Source organism: Crassostrea angulata, chromosome 3 (genome assembly GCF_025612915.1).
Source record: "Crassostrea angulata isolate pt1a10 chromosome 3, ASM2561291v2, whole genome shotgun sequence".
NCBI classification, from domain to species: Eukaryota; Metazoa; Mollusca; class Bivalvia; order Ostreida; family Ostreidae; genus Magallana; species Magallana angulata.
In genome coordinates this window covers 1378188-1395872 of record NC_069113.1, presented here as the reverse complement: position 1 = coordinate 1395872, position 17685 = coordinate 1378188, and the positions used below count along the sequence as shown (strand labels likewise).

General features: G+C 34.4%; 1 protein-coding gene across 2 annotated transcripts; it reads left to right on the top strand.

Annotated features, from left to right (window-relative positions):
• Positions 1 to 37: 37 nt before the first annotated feature.
• Positions 38 to 16578, top strand: LOC128176357 (TWiK family of potassium channels protein 7-like). Of its 2 annotated transcripts, none has more exons than XM_052842618.1 (3): positions 38 to 182; positions 11695 to 12284; positions 14976 to 16578. In XM_052842618.1, exons 2-3 carry the CDS (start codon positions 11873 to 11875, stop codon positions 15779 to 15781), a joined length of 1218 nt encoding a protein of 405 aa, XP_052698578.1. In that variant the 5' UTR covers positions 38 to 182; positions 11695 to 11872; the 3' UTR covers positions 15782 to 16578. The 2 variants fall into 2 exon arrangements, with proteins under 2 accessions (XP_052698578.1, XP_052698579.1); XM_052842619.1 differs by lacking the exon at positions 38 to 182 and adding an exon at positions 11440 to 11596.
• Positions 16579 to 17685: the final 1107 nt, after the last annotated feature.

Genomic DNA, 17685 nt, shown 5'->3' with positions numbered 1-17685 from the left:
ATCAACACGGCTATAGCCTGCTATTGATTCACGAGTTTTTACCTGTCGCTTGAAACCAAGGTGACAAGTTCCGGTGGCTGACTGATCAATAGGGGTCCGAACGGAGCGCATCGCGTACAAGCAGACGACAATACCATAAGACACCAGAGGACCAGAACCAACCTCAAAACCCCGACACCGAGGTAAGGCATTTTTTCAACCGTCAGAGCCGGAATATTAAAAGCTACTGCTCACTTTCCATATCACAGCAAGAAAACTTGACAAATTGAATTAAGGTCACAGGATAGGTAAAATACGGAGAAACTGGGTATATATTGAAAACTCTTGTATGTTTAAGTTGAGAAATTTATTTCTTCTCTGCTAAATTTAAAGTAAGTTAACTTTGAAGGATTTAAATATCATGTTTTCGGATGGAAATTTAATACGCAAATTCTGTTACAATAAGGACGACTAGGGAGAGACTTCGTGATAAATAATTAACATACAAATAATTAACATACAAATAATTAACAGAAATGATGAAGCATTTGACAAATATTAGTGTCCCAGGTTATTCAGATTGCGTGCCTATACCCTAGTCTTGAAAAACTATCTGCTGAAAGGTAAATGAGAACAAATGACGTAGAATTACTTGTTTATGCACGTTTACTGAAGTACATGTTTAATCTAGCTTTGGTAGCAATCTTAATGACCATTCACAAAGGTTGAACATACAATAACCGTATATACATATACATGTACTAGTATACCAGCATTTCGATATAGTTTATTCATTTACATAAAAGAGATATATTTTTGTCATTAACAAAAATATTCATTGAATAGTTTAAATATATCATCAATTTATTTTTTATTTATATGTAAATATAAACAGAATTTAAATTTTAGAGTTACCTGTTCCTCAGTATATGTAAGATGTGTGTGTGTGTGTTTTTTTTTAGATATTCTATTAAAATCTTGGAATGTATCTTCGGGGCTTTTTCATGTAAAAGTAAACTTAGATTTTTTTTTATTTTTTATGCTTTGCGTTCAGTGTACATTTATTGATGTATGCTTGTTAGATAGTATATAAAAACATCTTTCGAATTGTAAAAACATGTGTAAGACACAAATTGTATTTGTGACGAAGAGTACTGACGGTCTCAGTGGTTGGTCGGAGAATTTTATCCTTCGATGGATTTACTTTCTGGTCGTAATGGCTTCGTCATCTGGACACATGCATCAAAGTTGTATTCATTTTTTCCCCAATCAATTTAATTAAGTAGACAATTGTTTATTGATTTGATTATTTAAAAGTTCAGTAAACGATATTAAGGTAGTATAAAACAGATAAGCTAAAATTTTCCTATGGCTCAGTTTTTCTGAAATTTTGATAGTTTGTTATTCGGAGTGAAATTTATAAATACGTAGAATTTAAAAAAAAAATCCAAACTGACATTTTTTGCCAACATCGATCTGAATCTCCTTTCAATAGATTGCAAAATGAAAGTCATTGTTTGAATTTGCTGTGCGAATAACTTACTTTTTAAGATCTTACAAAATTAATGTTTGTACTGCTATTTGTACAGGAGTTTGTACTGTTATTTGTACAGGAGACCTTTTTGTTACTTATGGACATTGAATTAACTCTAACTGGTAACTTGAGGTAATTTCTGATGTAATATAATGTAAAAATAGCACTCGTAAATAATCATTTTTCATTGCAATACTTAACGGTCTCTTAAAAGAAATTGTATGGTTCAAATTTGACTAAAACCTAGCACTATGATTGCCATGACCCCGCAATTGAAATATAATTATAATAATTTAATTCTGGTTGTAACGCTCTTTCTGATTGGCTAAAAAATTATTTTTTATCGTGTAAAGAATGTTGCCTACGTCATAGTAAGTCTAACGTCAAAAACGTATCAATACGCGTGACGTTACGTTTGAATTTTGAATATTTTTCGTCATTTTAAAGGTCAAATGACCGTTTTTATTTACAACGAAGAGTAAAAAAATTAAATTATAAGCAATGAATTCAATATTTATTTGTTTTATACGATGTAAAATGGTTTTAAACAGTTTACGCTTCGCGGTTTATAAAGCGTAAACTGCCGCAAACCATTTTATATCGTATAAAACAAATAAATATAGAATTCTTCCATTAAATAATAAAAATTTGACTATGGGTTTTAGATTAATTGAGGTTTTAATATATTTGACGGGTGTGAAAATTGATAAAAATCCTAAATGATCAAGACGTTGATACGTTTTTGACGTTAGTCTTACTATGACGTAGGCAACATTCTTCATACGATATAAAATAATTTTTTAGCCAATCAGAAAGCGCGTTCCAACCAGAATTAAATAATTAACATTTCAAGACCAATTAAATTTCTCTATATAAAAGGCAGATTTATGGTACGAGTAAAAAAAAAAAATCCGGATAATTCAAAGTTATCGAAGATTGCTGAGGATCGGAGATCGTTAAGCCATTATTTTGAGAAAATATTTGAAATACGTGTGTTTGATTTCACGGCTGTTTCGTGCTACCTTAACTATTGATCACTGTTACAGGGCCCTGTGTTATCCTACAGAACATAAATTGGGGCATTCTGCAGAGTTAGGTTTCGGAATTTCCGTTTTTGTTCCCGATTTCTAAGGCAGCGGGTTTTTTTTCTAGAAAAATTGTTGATTTCATCAGTATTGTGTGCATTCATTTGCATACAATCAGAGGAAAAGCTTGATTGGATATAACCAATGATGTCTTAAATATTCATATTTTGAAACTTTTGTTGAGATGTTGTCTGTGTACTTTTAAAAAGGAATAGTTGTATTGATCGTTGTTCTTGTCTGTGTGATGATAAATATATCGGGATAAATAGAACCAAAACAGAAGAGGCTTATGATCCCCGTAAAACAAATACCCACACTAAACAGTATCATCTCCTCCATCAGGATCACTAACAATTGTACTCTGCAGACAAATATTTGCTGTATGTTTGGAGTGGCGTTCGATGGGTATTTCTGACAATTGCAATTGTTGAAGATCGGCCTGATTAACCCTCCATTATGTGACGATTCTGTGAGTGCTTGAACAATCCATGTCTTGCTGAGAACAAAGCTTGTTCACCGGCCCTAAGTACGGTTGATGAGATGGTCTCTACTCATGTCAGTTTAACTAAGGATCTCCTCACACAGCTCTTAGCACATAACAGTGGCGGACTCATTATAACCCATCAGTGATTCCGGTAATTTATAAGATAAATTATCCCCGGCCCGTCATCGGTGCGTAATCCGTGAATGATACATTACCTTTGTCTTCTAATTATCCCCCTTTGTACATCATGTTCGATAACTGTGACCTTGTATTGTTTCGGTATACAAGTATTTTTGGAATGAAAATTTAATATTTTTAAAATATTAAATTTTCATTCCAAATATTTAGGAGATTAATTAAGTTTAATTTTTTATTATATATTTTTATAAGTATTTGATTCTTTTATCAAGTTGAATTATGAAATGCAGAAAAACAACTTGTTTATTAATACTCTCGCGATTTGATACCAAAAAAAAAAGTGGAATCGCGGAATTAAGTACTTGGATAAAATAAGGAATTGAAAGTGCATGTATTCTGCTACTCTTATTGATGATCTTGGGATGCATTTTACATGTGTTTAAAAATAAAACAGATCCTTTATATCGCCTATCGATTTCAGCCCGTAGAAAGTTTCCAAATCAAACTGTTTATACTGGATATTGACAAAAATTCTTTATTAACAACTGACATAGTTCGAGGACAGGAAAGGAATCTTCAGGAAGGCTTCAGATCCGGCCCACGGTGTATACATCACTTTATGTAATGTAGAGCAAAACTTCTTTGTTCAAATTTGTTTTGTAAGAATGGTATATATTACATTATTGAACCAATGTCTTCAAAAGTAAACAAAACCTCTCTGGCTTGCATTATATCGCTGCTCTGACACTCCCCCCTTTTTTTATTTTAAAAAAGGATGGGATACCACAATAAGAAGTTTTTGAGTTTTCAATTTAAAGTATTTTTATTAATATATACACACACAGCTTAGCCAAATTTCAAAACAAAAATTGGGGTTAATATGTTTCTTTCGGCGCTACGGTGTATTTGTGCACTGAAAAAACAAGTTATGTATAAATCGCCCGTATTATTTTTTATCGGAAATGAACTGTGGCTTCAAACACAAACTCATTATATCTTTCAAAAGAAATAGATTTAAATAATCATTAAGAAAACTATATATCATCTAGCTAAGTTTTCGACATTTTTACGCTGAGAAAAAGTCTCAAACTTTTCTCAAATTATAACAGACTTGTCAGAAAAATCTTATGAATTCAGATCTAGAATCAAATGTATGGATTAATGAGGTGAAAGTTTAGACATTGTACGAAATAAGCTAATTTTAGGCAAGAATTAATTTTTTCTAGCTGCAGGTCTGTTGCTCCCGGTCTGAAAAAATTCGGATGGACGACAGGGAGCTACAGTGCCACCCACTGAAAAAAATAAGTATTTATTTCGGACAGTGTGCGCGTGTTTTGGACTGGTTATCCTTATTAATTCGCAAAATGTTGTACATTTGGCATTGTTTAATATAGATATATAATACAAATTGATAAATAATGCAAAATATACAAATTAGGGATGTTCTAAACAGTCTGTTCAAAGGCAAAGGAACGAACCTCTTTAAAAGGAACCGAAATGTTCTTTTTTCTTTTTCTTAATGTTCAATCCTATTCGGGGAAATCTGTATTGAGTAACTTAGAAATCATCTAATGAGATATTGCTAAAAAATTAGAGGGATATTTTATGAAATTGAATTTTCAAATTGAAAATTGAGAGAGAGAGAGAGAGAGAGAGAGAGAGAGAGAGAGAGAGAGAGAGAGAGAGAGAGAGAGAGGGGGGGGTGTTTATTAGTCCTGAATTCTATTTAGGCAATTGTTTCCTTAACTTGTTTAAAAAAAACAGACCCGTTTTCTCATTCTTTAAAACGTTTTCTTGCGGGAAAAACAAAACATATTTTGTGAAACCATTGAAAAATGAAATCGCTGTAGTAAAAAAAAGAAAAAAAATGTGGTTTTAAGAATTTAGATTTTAAAATTGCAGTTTTGTTGAAAATGGTGGATTTCACCTTTTAAAGAAGAAGATATTTGTTACAATCATTGAATTATATTACTAGTAAATTACTCCCTTTATAGAATCATTGAATAATATTACTAATAAATTACTCCCTTTGTTTGAATCATTGAATTATATTACTAATGAATTACTCCCTTTGTTTGAATCATTGAATTATATTACTAATGAATTACTCCCTTTGTTTGAATCATTGAATTATATTACTAATAAATTACTCCCTTTGTTTGAATCATTGAATTACATTACTAATAAATTACTCCCTTTGTTTGAATCATTGAATTACATTACTAATAAATTACTCCCTTTGTTTGAATCATTGAATTACATTACTAATAAATTACTCCCTTTGTTTGAATCATTGAATTATATTACTAATAAATTACTCCCTTTGTTTGAATCATTGAATTATATTACTAATAAATTACTCCCTTTGTTTGAATCATTGAATTATATTACTAATGAATTACTCCCTTTGTTTGAATCATTGAATTACATTACTAATGAATTACTCCCTTTGTTTGAATCATTGAATTATATTACTAATAAATTACTCCCTTTGTTTGAATCATTGAATTATATTACTAATGAATTACTCCCTTTGTAGAATCATTGAATTATATTACTAATAAATTACTCCCTTTGTTTGAATCATTGAATTATATTACTAATAAATTACTCCCTTTGTTTGAATCATTGAATTATATTACTAATAAATTACTCCCTTTGTTTGAATCATTGAATTATATTACTAATAAATTACTCCCTTTGTTTGAATCATTGAATTATATTACTAATAAATTACTCCCTTTGCGTTGGACAGCACGCCAACCAATGAAATTTTTACCATTGTGCAATTTCCTCAAATGACACGAAGAAGAAGTACACATTTCGAAGATTTTATAGAAAAATGTTTTTTAAGAAACGTTAATGTAATATAATTTACATACATGTATGTAAATGCACCCCCCCCCCCAAAAAAAAAACCCCAAAAAATCTTCTCTCAACTAGTATGGCAAATTTGATTCTTCGTTTTAACTATCGATGTTTGATAAAAACCATATCATCGATAGTGCACTGATATATCGATAATCGATAAAACCTTTTGCCTGTTGATGATTATTATGGCAATGTTCTGGGAATCGTACCTACTACCGTGTAACAATATGATCAAATTTCATCTAAAACCGATGATGAATTTTTAGTGAAATGTTGATATATCAAATTAAAATATAGATAACCGCGTGCCTTTGATATACAATTATTGGTAAAGGGTATGTATCGATCAATTAGTCTGAATATTTCATTAGCTATAAACCGCGTAATTAAAAGGACGTGACGCAAAGCCGCGGCCCTGGGTCCTGTTTTTGTGGAGGGTTCTGTTTTATATTAATCTAGATATCGATTTATTGCAGAATGTCAATATTGAATTCTATTTCCTTACAATGCAGAGCATTCTTGTTTTGTTTTGTGGTCAGTTACTTTCTTAAATAAAAACCTTAACAAGTCGTGGAATGACTATGGTGTGACCCAAGAGTCATCATCGCTAGGTTTGATTGATCCAAATTACTTACATTATACGTACATGCCAGCGCTCCAATAATCATAAATTCCTTTGATTTATTTTGCATGAATTGTTTTGAATGGTGCGGGTTCTTTGCAGAAAATTGGTATCATTGAAAATATATTGGCTTACCATAAAGGGCTTTAGGTCTACTTCGCTCTCGTAAGGTTAAGCGAAAATTCGGTATTCAAACGGACTATGTACTTGTTTGCTAGTACTCATGTTTTTGAAAATCAGCATTTCAATTTTTAAACAGATGTTTAACGAATGTTGTGTGACGAATCAGAACATTTTAATAATTTAGATGAGCAAGGAGAAGTTGTGAAATTTCCTAGGTTCAATTCATCAAACCCTCTGTTTTATTTATGTCCAATTTTACTGTTCATCAATTACAACATATATTGATTATTTGTTTTTAATTTACATTCAAATATTGGCACAATAGGTGCTAGGTCTGTCAGAATACACCAAATCTAAATCGATATTTTTTATACAGACTGGCATTATCTCCTCCAATATTTTGCAATACCAATGAAATATCGGAAACGGAATGCAGAATTTTGATTACGACATTGACCTTATATCAATTATAAGTTCTTTTTTCTTTGTTGCCTTGTAGAGCCTTCGTAAGGTATTCCAAATTATCAAACACTGGCGGACTGGGGTGGGATTGGACTTAGCGTATGTTTATAAATAATGATCCAACAACTTACCTTAAATGATTTGAACTTACAATAAATAAGTCGCAAACTCCCATCTTCCTTTTTCTCACCAATGAAGTAGAAAATTGAGAATTTAAGAAATAATACAAAGATATACACATGTATAGCACTATTACAACCTGAAGAAAACAAAGAAATAATACAAAGATATACACATGTATAGCACTATTACAACCTGAAGAAAACAAAGAAATCATACAAAGATATACACATGTATAGCACTATTACAACCTGAAGAAAACAAAGAAATCATACAAAGATATACACATGTATAGCACTATTACAACCTGAAGAAAACAAAGAAATAATACAAAGATATACACATGTATAGCACTATTACAACCTGAAGAAAACAAAGAAATAATACAAAGATATACACATGTATAGCACTATAACAACCTGAAGAAAACAAAGAAATCATACAAAGATATACACATGTATAGCACTATTACAACCTGAAGAAAACAAAGAAATCATACAAAGATATACACATGTATAGCACTATAACAACCTGAAGAAAACAAAGAAATAATACAAAGATATACACATGTATAGCACTATTACAACCTGAAGAAAACAAAGAAATAATACAAAGATATACACATGTATAGCACTATAACAACCTAAAAAAAAAGAAAGGTGTCTTGTTATTTTATGTCGAGTAATGCAACGGCATAATGCAAGGACATGTGTTTAATATCAGGAAAGACCTGGAGAGCAGATCTTTTAACATTGGCTATGCCTGTTGTCCAATTCTTTTTGAATTTATTTAATAGAATATATTAAAATTAAAACCTAAATATTTGAATCTTTTCTTTACTAAGACACGTAGTGTAAGGCTAGAAGTCTATCTAGAATCTTAAGGTGAGTCTGATACACATTTGATTACACATCCGAGTCCTGAAGTTCCGTGTCTTCGTCATTACCGACTTATTTAGCACCAAACAATTTCGTGAACATAAAAACAGTCTATAATCAGTGTGTTTACTATTGCCCTTGTATATTTTCCTTACGGACTTCGATTGCAAGGCAGACATCGTATCACATTATCATACAACGCAGGCAGAGCAGTGGTAAATAGGTACATGATTGCATGTAGTGACAGGCATTTATGGACTACACTGTACTTGTTTATTATGCTCACTCTTTTATATAAAGAAGATTTGTTTATAAAGTTATGATTGAAGGCAGCTAGTGGTCGCTAAAGATAAAGAACAAAGGCGCACCAATGCCTGCTTAGAAATAAAGATGGAATAAAGATAAGGAATGCATCACATTTACTTATATTGGGTTGGCTCTGTTTGCATGTATGGAATACATGTTCTACTTTTCTTTTATATTCTATTTGTATACATTTTGTTTTTACTCATATTTATTTTAAATTTGTAAGTTTCAGAAGTGCTGATTACTTGCAAACTGATAAGAAATAAAAAGCAAGTTAAAAGATTTACCGGGACATGAACTTGACTGTTCATGTGACCAAATCCTGTGAAGCCCGAAGGGCTTCTCAGAAGATTTGATTACGTACCAACCACGTTCATATCCCGGTGATTTTTTAACATTGATGTTTATTACTTATATTTACGTTTGAGAATGGCAAATCTTTCAGAATCATTAGCTTGTTTTTTACGTTTACAATAACGCAAACTAAAAGCGCATGCGATTATTATTGTGACGCCATGAAAAAAGTTAACACGGAACTGAACGTTTTGTTATCCTATAGGTTTATATAAGGAAGCAAATGTAAATATTATGAATTAATCATTGCCTGTCAGGGCGGCCTATAAATTACCCCACATAAAGTTTTGTCGTTAATTGTAGAACATTTCAATCTATTAACATCGTAATCTCTGTAATCTTATATTATTTGATAGTAAATTAAAGGGGATACCTGTCGATAATAATGTGGATAATACTACATTACAATCAAGATACTCTCACCGTTTTAGAATTTTCAAATTTAACAAAATATGACCATACAATTGTTTTGAAATTTTTTGGAAAGGTACAAATCATAATATACCCATTGGGATTCGACCTCATAACTTACAGATTGGTCGTTAACACTCGAACCCACTGTGCTACGTTGTAAGCTGTAGGTAGCAATTTTGGAATTTTTTTAACTTAATTTTTGACTTACAGATTGGTCGTTAACACTCAAACCCACTGCCTACGTTGTAAGCTGTATGTAACATACAATTGTTTTAAAAAATTTTGGAAAGGTAAAAATCATAATATACCATTGGGATTCGACCTCATAACTTACAGATTGGTCGTTAACACTCGAACCCACTGTGCTACGTTGTAAGCTGTAGGTAACAATTTTGGAATTTTTTTAAAATTATACTTCATTTTATTTTTTATTTCGTCTCGAACAAATAAACACGGTGACAAAACACAGTAAACAAATCAAACGGTGAGTCGTTCTGAAACACTTTGATCTGTCGTTAAAGAAACTGACTGAGGTAGTAGTTTGGTCATTATTGTCCCTTTAGTCATCGTCGGAAACCCACGGTCGGTTTCGCGAGACCGACCATGTGTTTCTAGGTAAGAGAAGCGAGACCGGCCGTGGGTTTCCGACGATGACTTTCAGCACTTGACTGGTTTTAGCTACTATGTTACCCTGCAGTGTTCTGCTTTTGACTGTTAGTCTGTAAACTTTTCACATTTTTTACTCATTCACTAGACCATTTTCAATCAAACTTCGAAAAAAATTATAATTAAAAAAAAAACACCTCGTAAAACAGAGTTTTTTTTTAAATCATCAGAAATACCAAAATTTGCAACAATTTTTTTTTTTTTACTTTTGTAAAATGTAGCTAGATTTTGTAATTTATTCTTAGATTTACTATAAAATTATTATTTTTCAATACAGTACTATCAATGACGAAGTCATTAGAGTAGGAACCCATCTTAATTTCAATATACGAGAGTTTAGAAACTGTGCATACTAGTAACTGTGGGATTCATTGTATCAATTTTATTGCAAATAATTAGTGTAACCCTTATTGTTTTAAAATTGTTTTTAATTAATTTAACTTTAACTGATTTTTATTTAAGAAGTTTGACTGTTTAAGTGATATCATATCTTATAGTTATTATTAACTTATATAAATTTGACTGTATAATTGCTTTGGTATCTTATAATTTAAAATGGCTTTCAGATCCGAAACCTGTAGATACACAGTGTTTTGGGGGTTTTCAGTGCTTCACACATGTAATCTCATATAAGTTGTTCATGTATTGTAATGTAATCTATATACATGTAACTGTATTTATGTCAATATTTCAAGTTAATAACTGTTGGTCCAAATGTGTTTTTGAATATTTATATGTACGTGTAATTGTAATCTTATATTAGTTTAACAGTGACGATTTACCGTGAACAAAATTGTTGTCGGTTCTACGAAAACCTTTTAATCTAAACTTAATGGTTATCCATAATCGTTAGTTCCACTGTTTATGTGTGTACACCATTTCTACTCTGCATCAGTGGAACGTTTACATTACTAGCCCTCTCTTTGTTACGCTTAGTTTGCTTCAAAGCCCGGAGTTGTTCGATTTCTTTCGAGCAACGTCATAAATGCGTTCAATTATTGGTTGAAAGTATATAATTATTCAAAGATTTTTGTCATTAAGGGTATTCTGTTTGATTATATACATATATTTATATAGATTTATTGATATAGCAATAGTCCAGTCAATTCCACACATGAGTTTTTTTCGTCGGGATTTTACAATTTGCTGGGTTTTTTTTGGGGGGGGGGGGGGGGTTGGGGGTTGGGGGGGGGGGGTATTAAAGTGAAACAGTCGATGCAAAAATGATGACGAAAATATACGTGATTTTATAAACAAAACAAAAAATATTTAAGTAGAAGATTTGTATCATAAATCAATGTTCTGCTGGAACAGTTAACTAGGGGTCTGCTGTGCCGTGTTGTGCAGTAAATTGTCTCTCCAACTATCCGCGACACCGGAGCTAATTAAGACACGGTGGTGTTTTTGTCTGGTGCCGTCAGCTGGTATATTGCTGGATATCGTTACCTGTCCCGGTCATTACCTGGCTACAGGTCTTAGTGAAAGTGTCGGCCATGACGAGGTAGATTAGTTCGTCCTATTGACAGCGGCCCAGATCGATACGGTGCCAGCATCAGAGCTGTTAGTTTGAATAATTCATACAAACGTTTCTACCTCAATGTAAAGTTTTGTACAATCGATCTCTCTTTTTAAATGTTTTTAAAAATCTATCTTTTCAGGTAGTCGATACGTCCCAGCCGCGCCATCTTGGTCTTCGCTTGGATCTGTGGAGTAAGAGTGCCAACCTCCAACAATTTATCATGTAACTCTCAGCCCGGATTTACAACCGTGGCAGAAAAGGTGATTCTTGTTCAAGAGTAATAGTGAACCGGACTTAAGGCCAAATAAGACGTTGTCATGGCGAAGAAAAAAGAGGGATGCTGCAAGAAGTTCATGAAATTTCTGTTCTCGCATGTGGGGCTGTGTGTTCTGGTGGCGCTGTATTGTGTGGCGGGGGGATTCATCTTCAGACATCTAGAACAGAACAACGAACAACAGATCTGTTACGACTCCAGGAATGAGTACGTCCCGATGGAGAACAAGACTCTCTCTCAGATGATCAGCGTTATGACTGAAAACGAAGGCAACGCCAATAAAGACGTGATGACAATCCAGCTCAAGTCCATCCTGGAGACGTTCAGGGACAACAGTATCGCCATCGGATACGGCGGAGACTCCTGTGGGGACTACGGCAAGGAGGGGGGGCCACCTTACAAGTGGTCATTCCCGGGGGCCCTCTACTTCTCTGTCACCGTCATATCCACTATAGGTAAGCCAGCGCTTTTTTCTTTGGTCATAATTAACGTACGGTGTAATATAATGTAATAATCACGTCATAATCAAAGGTAATATTACGTCAAAATCAACGGTAATAAAACGTCAAAACGGATAAGAGGATTAAAGCAATATCATATGGCCACCGTCAAAACGCATTTTGACCTAGGGTAATGAAAAGATATGATAGAACTTATATTTCATTACATGCTCTTGTAGATTTCTATCCCAAATATTCGAATTTATAATGTTTAATAAAATAACTTATGACTTTTAGTAAGATAAACCTTGTAAACATTCTGCGGAAAAAAACTTACTGGATAATCCATTTAGAGACTTCAAAACAAGCAGACAAATTAATGCAAAGACGGAGAAAAGCGGATCACATATGTAAAACTTATACAAGATTAATATTTAGTATTTTAAGAGTGATATGTTGCCAAGAGAACGCAATAGGAATTTGCTAACAGACAGACAGACAGACTCAGAATACTTGGCATTTCAGTGTCGCACTGTGGCAGGTTTGGTTCGGGTCGGTCAATTTCCTGATGCCCCTTTCTCTCCTGTATTAACCACAATTTTGTTTTTCTGAGTCCCAGTGATGAATCTATTTTTAATGAATTTTTAATAATGATGCGCTAACTTGACATAACCTGGTGATACATTCTGGTAAATATTCATTTGTCGTCACTTCCCACCAAACTTTGGGTGTGTACACCGATACGGGATTTTAACCCCAAGGTCATCAAACTTGGGGGTTAGGTGAGAACAATTCTTTTTTTCCTTTTTTTTTTTGCTTATAACGTCAACAAAAAAACCCAGGTTTTGTTTAATCATAAAAGGAGAACATTAATTTTCATTCGAACTTTTTCTGTTTTCCAAAACATCGAATAAAAAAGGTGTAGATATATTTGTTTTCAAAGATTCAACGCTCTAGCTGTATTCCATTTGATATGTTTCATGATATTTCAGGAATACTTTGTTGGAAGCTAACTTTATAAAAAAAAAAAAAGAAGAAGAAAGAATTGTTTATGCGCATGAAAACTATCTTTAAATGCTAATGAAATGCGGAGGTTGGGTTGTGAAAATTTGGATGCTCTTCTTACCTCACCCCCCCCCCCCCCCCACCCCACAATGCGTGTCCCTGCAATAGACACGTTACGAGTTTTGGTCAACGATTTGACACCTTTCTGCCGGTCTTGCATAATTGTGCATGTTGAACATCCCCAGGGAACGGAAATATTGGGTGGGACAGCTTTGTCTAAGAATCGTTCTCGGCAGCAATGTCTCAAGTCTTGTATAAGAATCGTTCTCCTGATTATTGTTCTTGAAACAAAATTTACATATGATTTACATATGATTAGCATATTTAATTGCATACCCTGCTATACTTTGATCGGAACATAAGTAGATTCTAATGATTTTATAAGCAATGGTGCCAGAGGACCGTCGCCCGGATCGATTTCTGTTAGAGCCGCGGGGATTAATTCTTGATTGGCCCTATTGTTCTTTACAGGTAGACAAGAGAAAACCATATCGATTGCTTCATATATATATAAATAGTTCACTATTTTAAAATTGATTTTTGAAAACAAAAAGAATTGAGTTCTTTGCAGCTAAACAGATTTTTTTAAAAATCATCCGACCATTTTCTATGTGTATCGCATCTGTCATACAAGATACTTATAAAATTCCCTGCATTCACCATCCACTATAAAATATACCTCCAAGAAAACTTTCCAACATCAACCCCCCCACCAAAACCCCACAAAATTAAATCTTAACCATTCCCTCTTCGATGAAATCCCCCCCCCCCCCCATTCCATATTTTTGATAAAACAATAAAGCAATGGAAGCACTAGGACATCTGATAGTATAAATCCATTATTTAACATTATTGAACGTTTTCATTGGAATTTAAATAATGAAAATGTCCTGCACTGGATCAATAGACTGGAGCACAGTCGAATACACCGCGCCATCGATCCAATTATTGCTGGCAAATTTCTATAGGTTCCATAGCGCGAAATGCACTTTTCTAAAAAATGATCAATAGCCATGAATTGATATCATATTCTTGATACACATTTCAACAGAACCCCCCTCCATACCTGAAATATACGTGCCATGCTTTAATAATTAATTTTCTGCTTATTCCTATAAACGACAAATAGCCATTAAAACTAGCAACTTAATTTTTAAACTTATGAAATCAATTCCATTAACCGACGCGTGTTGGATAAATGATAACTTCATTTGGTGGAATCATGGAAAAATTATTATGTGTGTTTTAACATGAAATATAAATAGTTATAATTAAACAAAAACAAACAAACAAAACAAAAACATGTAAACACAACACAAGTCAATAGAAACCCTCGACCAACCTCGCGTTCATGTATTTGAAAACTGGCCGGTGTGACGTTATAACGCAATCATTCTGTGCCGTCTGTTACAAGACCAAAAGTTGTAAAAATCATCTTCTAAAAAAAATGTTTCCCATATATTGCATATCAAAATTGGCAAAAAGAAACAATGGGTAAATTTTTCGGTCAGTACAATGGGTCACAACGCCTGAGCAATATTCGGGTCTCAAAATCGAATATCTACCTCTTAGTGAATTATAAACATCACAAAACGCGCCTCGCTGCAGCCTGCTTTGATTTTTAGTCTATTGTCTTTACAGGGTACGGACACATCGCGCCCAAAACTTTCTGGGGGCGCCTGGTGTGTATAGCCTATGCCATGCTGGGGATTCCCCTCATGCTGCTCTGTCTAGCCAATATCGGGGAGGTCCTGGCCGACATATTTCGATTCATATACGCCAAGATCTGCTGCTGCGGCTGCTGTCGAAAGAAAGACAAAACCAAGGTAGTCCAGATTAAACCGGTGGCACAGGAACCCAACTGGAACAGCGACAAGTCCAAAATCATCACAGCGGCCCCACCCATGGGCACCAGCGAGTTCACCAAGATCCCACCCAAAACCCCTGATAGTGTCAAGGGAAGCGACGACGGCAAGCCAGTCAAAATCATCCCCCTTGACATCCGGTCCTTCAAGACACAACAGGAACTGGCCAACCGGTCCCAGCAGGTGCGCGGGGAGCCGATGATCATGGACGACGACAGCGACGACGAAGACGACGATTTGGACGAGAAGAAGATCACTGTCCCTCTGACGGTGACGATGATTGTCATCGCTGGCTACATCCTGGGCGGGGCCATGTTATTCGGATTGTGGGAGACATGGGACGAGCTCCAGTCCGCCTATTTCTGTTTCATCACGCTCAGTACCATCGGGTTCGGTGACGTAGTTCCGGGCACGGATTTCGATAACCCCCAGCAGACGGCGCAGCTCATCCTCGGCGCGGTCTACGTGCTTTTTGGGATGGCCATTCTGTCAATGTGTTTCTCCCTGATGCAGGATGAAATTATCGCCAAGTGCAAGTGGGTTGGACAAAAATTAGGACTTGTTGATAAAGATGAGGATTAAGGAGTGTTGTTGTTGTCCACATATGGACGAAACTTTGCTGCTGATGAAATTTTCTAATTTTGGAGTTTCGAAATATACACTTTAAATTTCTGTAAAGTAATGTCTTTTTCGCAAATATTCCTATATATGTATTAACGGATGATTGAGCTTGATGTGTCCAGGGGACATTGTACAAAGGCATTGAGGTGCCCGCCTATCAACCAAACTTGTAAAAGTCCTGTCTTGGTCCTAGTTCCCCGCCGCTGACACGGTTTAACTTTATCCTGATGGCATGGTCAATGGCAGGAAATTCGTATTTTTTCTATCAAAGAATGACCCTGTTTTTACGATTCCTTGCAATGTGACAGGATGTAAGTCAGTACTTAGTAATCTATGTAGACTTGTCCGCCTCTAGATTTTTGTGTATTTTTATCACTATTATATATGGAGCCCGTTGGGTGCTTGCAGGGGTCGGGACACGGATACATTTGGGTGTGGGCTCTGCTGTTGATTAACTGACCAACCCCTGGAGGCACCCAGCCAAGAAATACTTAACACTGAAAGTATTGACATCCGTCCGAGTTTTCTCATGCTATGTAGAACTCAAAGTTTACATACATTTTTATTTGTATGATATGTATATTTAACCATATACTCTTTTTTTTTTTTGCAAACGTGTGTACTAACCGCCATGGTGTAGACTCGGAGGGAACCTACATGCGTCCTACCTACTCTTCATATTTTGGGAATCTCTATTTTCTTACAATGTTGTCTGTGATATTCATGTTACGATTAATAAATTTTAAGTTTCCATCTCTTATAGTCTCCGTGTTTTTTATTATTGAATTTGGACAAACAATAGGGGAAAGGCGCCTTCGTATAGTAACAAACCATTGATGAGGACGTGCTCGAATGAGAATTCTTGTTTGCATTTTATAGATAAAAATATTTACTCGAGTTATTACTTTTTCGTCTTTTTTTTTTATCCAAAGAGGCATTTCTAGAATAATGAAATACCGTAGATTAATCGGTGGTATGAGATGCCATGTATCATTTTTTTGGTGCGTTAATTTTACTACTCTACTGAATTGTCATCACTGTATTATCAATAAAAACCTAATCAAACTCGACCTTATGGAGATTAGAGGACCGCCAATCCAAACAATTCTCCCGGCAAGATGTATAATTTTACACTACAAAATTGCTAAATAACACTCGATTTACGACCAAAGTAAACATCCAAGTCTCATAATTCATTAAGAAATTCCTGTATTGGTCTCCTGCCTCTAAAGGTAGCCATGAACCAACACTGTTGTCGATCCGTTGTAAATCTCTCTCTCTCTCTCTCTCTCTCTCTCTCTCTCTCTCCACCCTGCTTGTTGTTAGAAGAACAATGAAGTCTTGGTCAGATACTTAGATCGACAAACAATGTATATTGATTGAGATTAGATTCGCTAATTAGCCTATAGTTTTCCCAGCACTCAGAATCATCATCAATACACACCAATCTCACGAAATGGAGGCTCGAACAAAACGGAACCGGCTTTGTCTACATTGTTTGATTATGGAAAGAATTTACTTATCCGATTGTCAATCAATATGAGGGAATTGTGGGTAATAATTGTCTGCCTGGATCAAAGAGAGACCGGGGTTCAATTTATAATTCAATCATAAAAATGTTCATGTCCAATGACATTTCAGTTTAAAGTAGTTCAAAACTACTTGAAGTAGGCAGTTAATAAAGTATGTAAATAATGGACAAATGGAGTTCGTAAAACTGGATAATACAGAAGGAACAGAAAGCAGACAGCGCTAATAGCGGAGTACGGACCTCATTTAACGTAAAACTGTTCAACACAGGTCAATGGCAATTGTGTTTGTTCAAAAGGCATTTCTAACAAATAAATCGGTAATGGTTATAATAC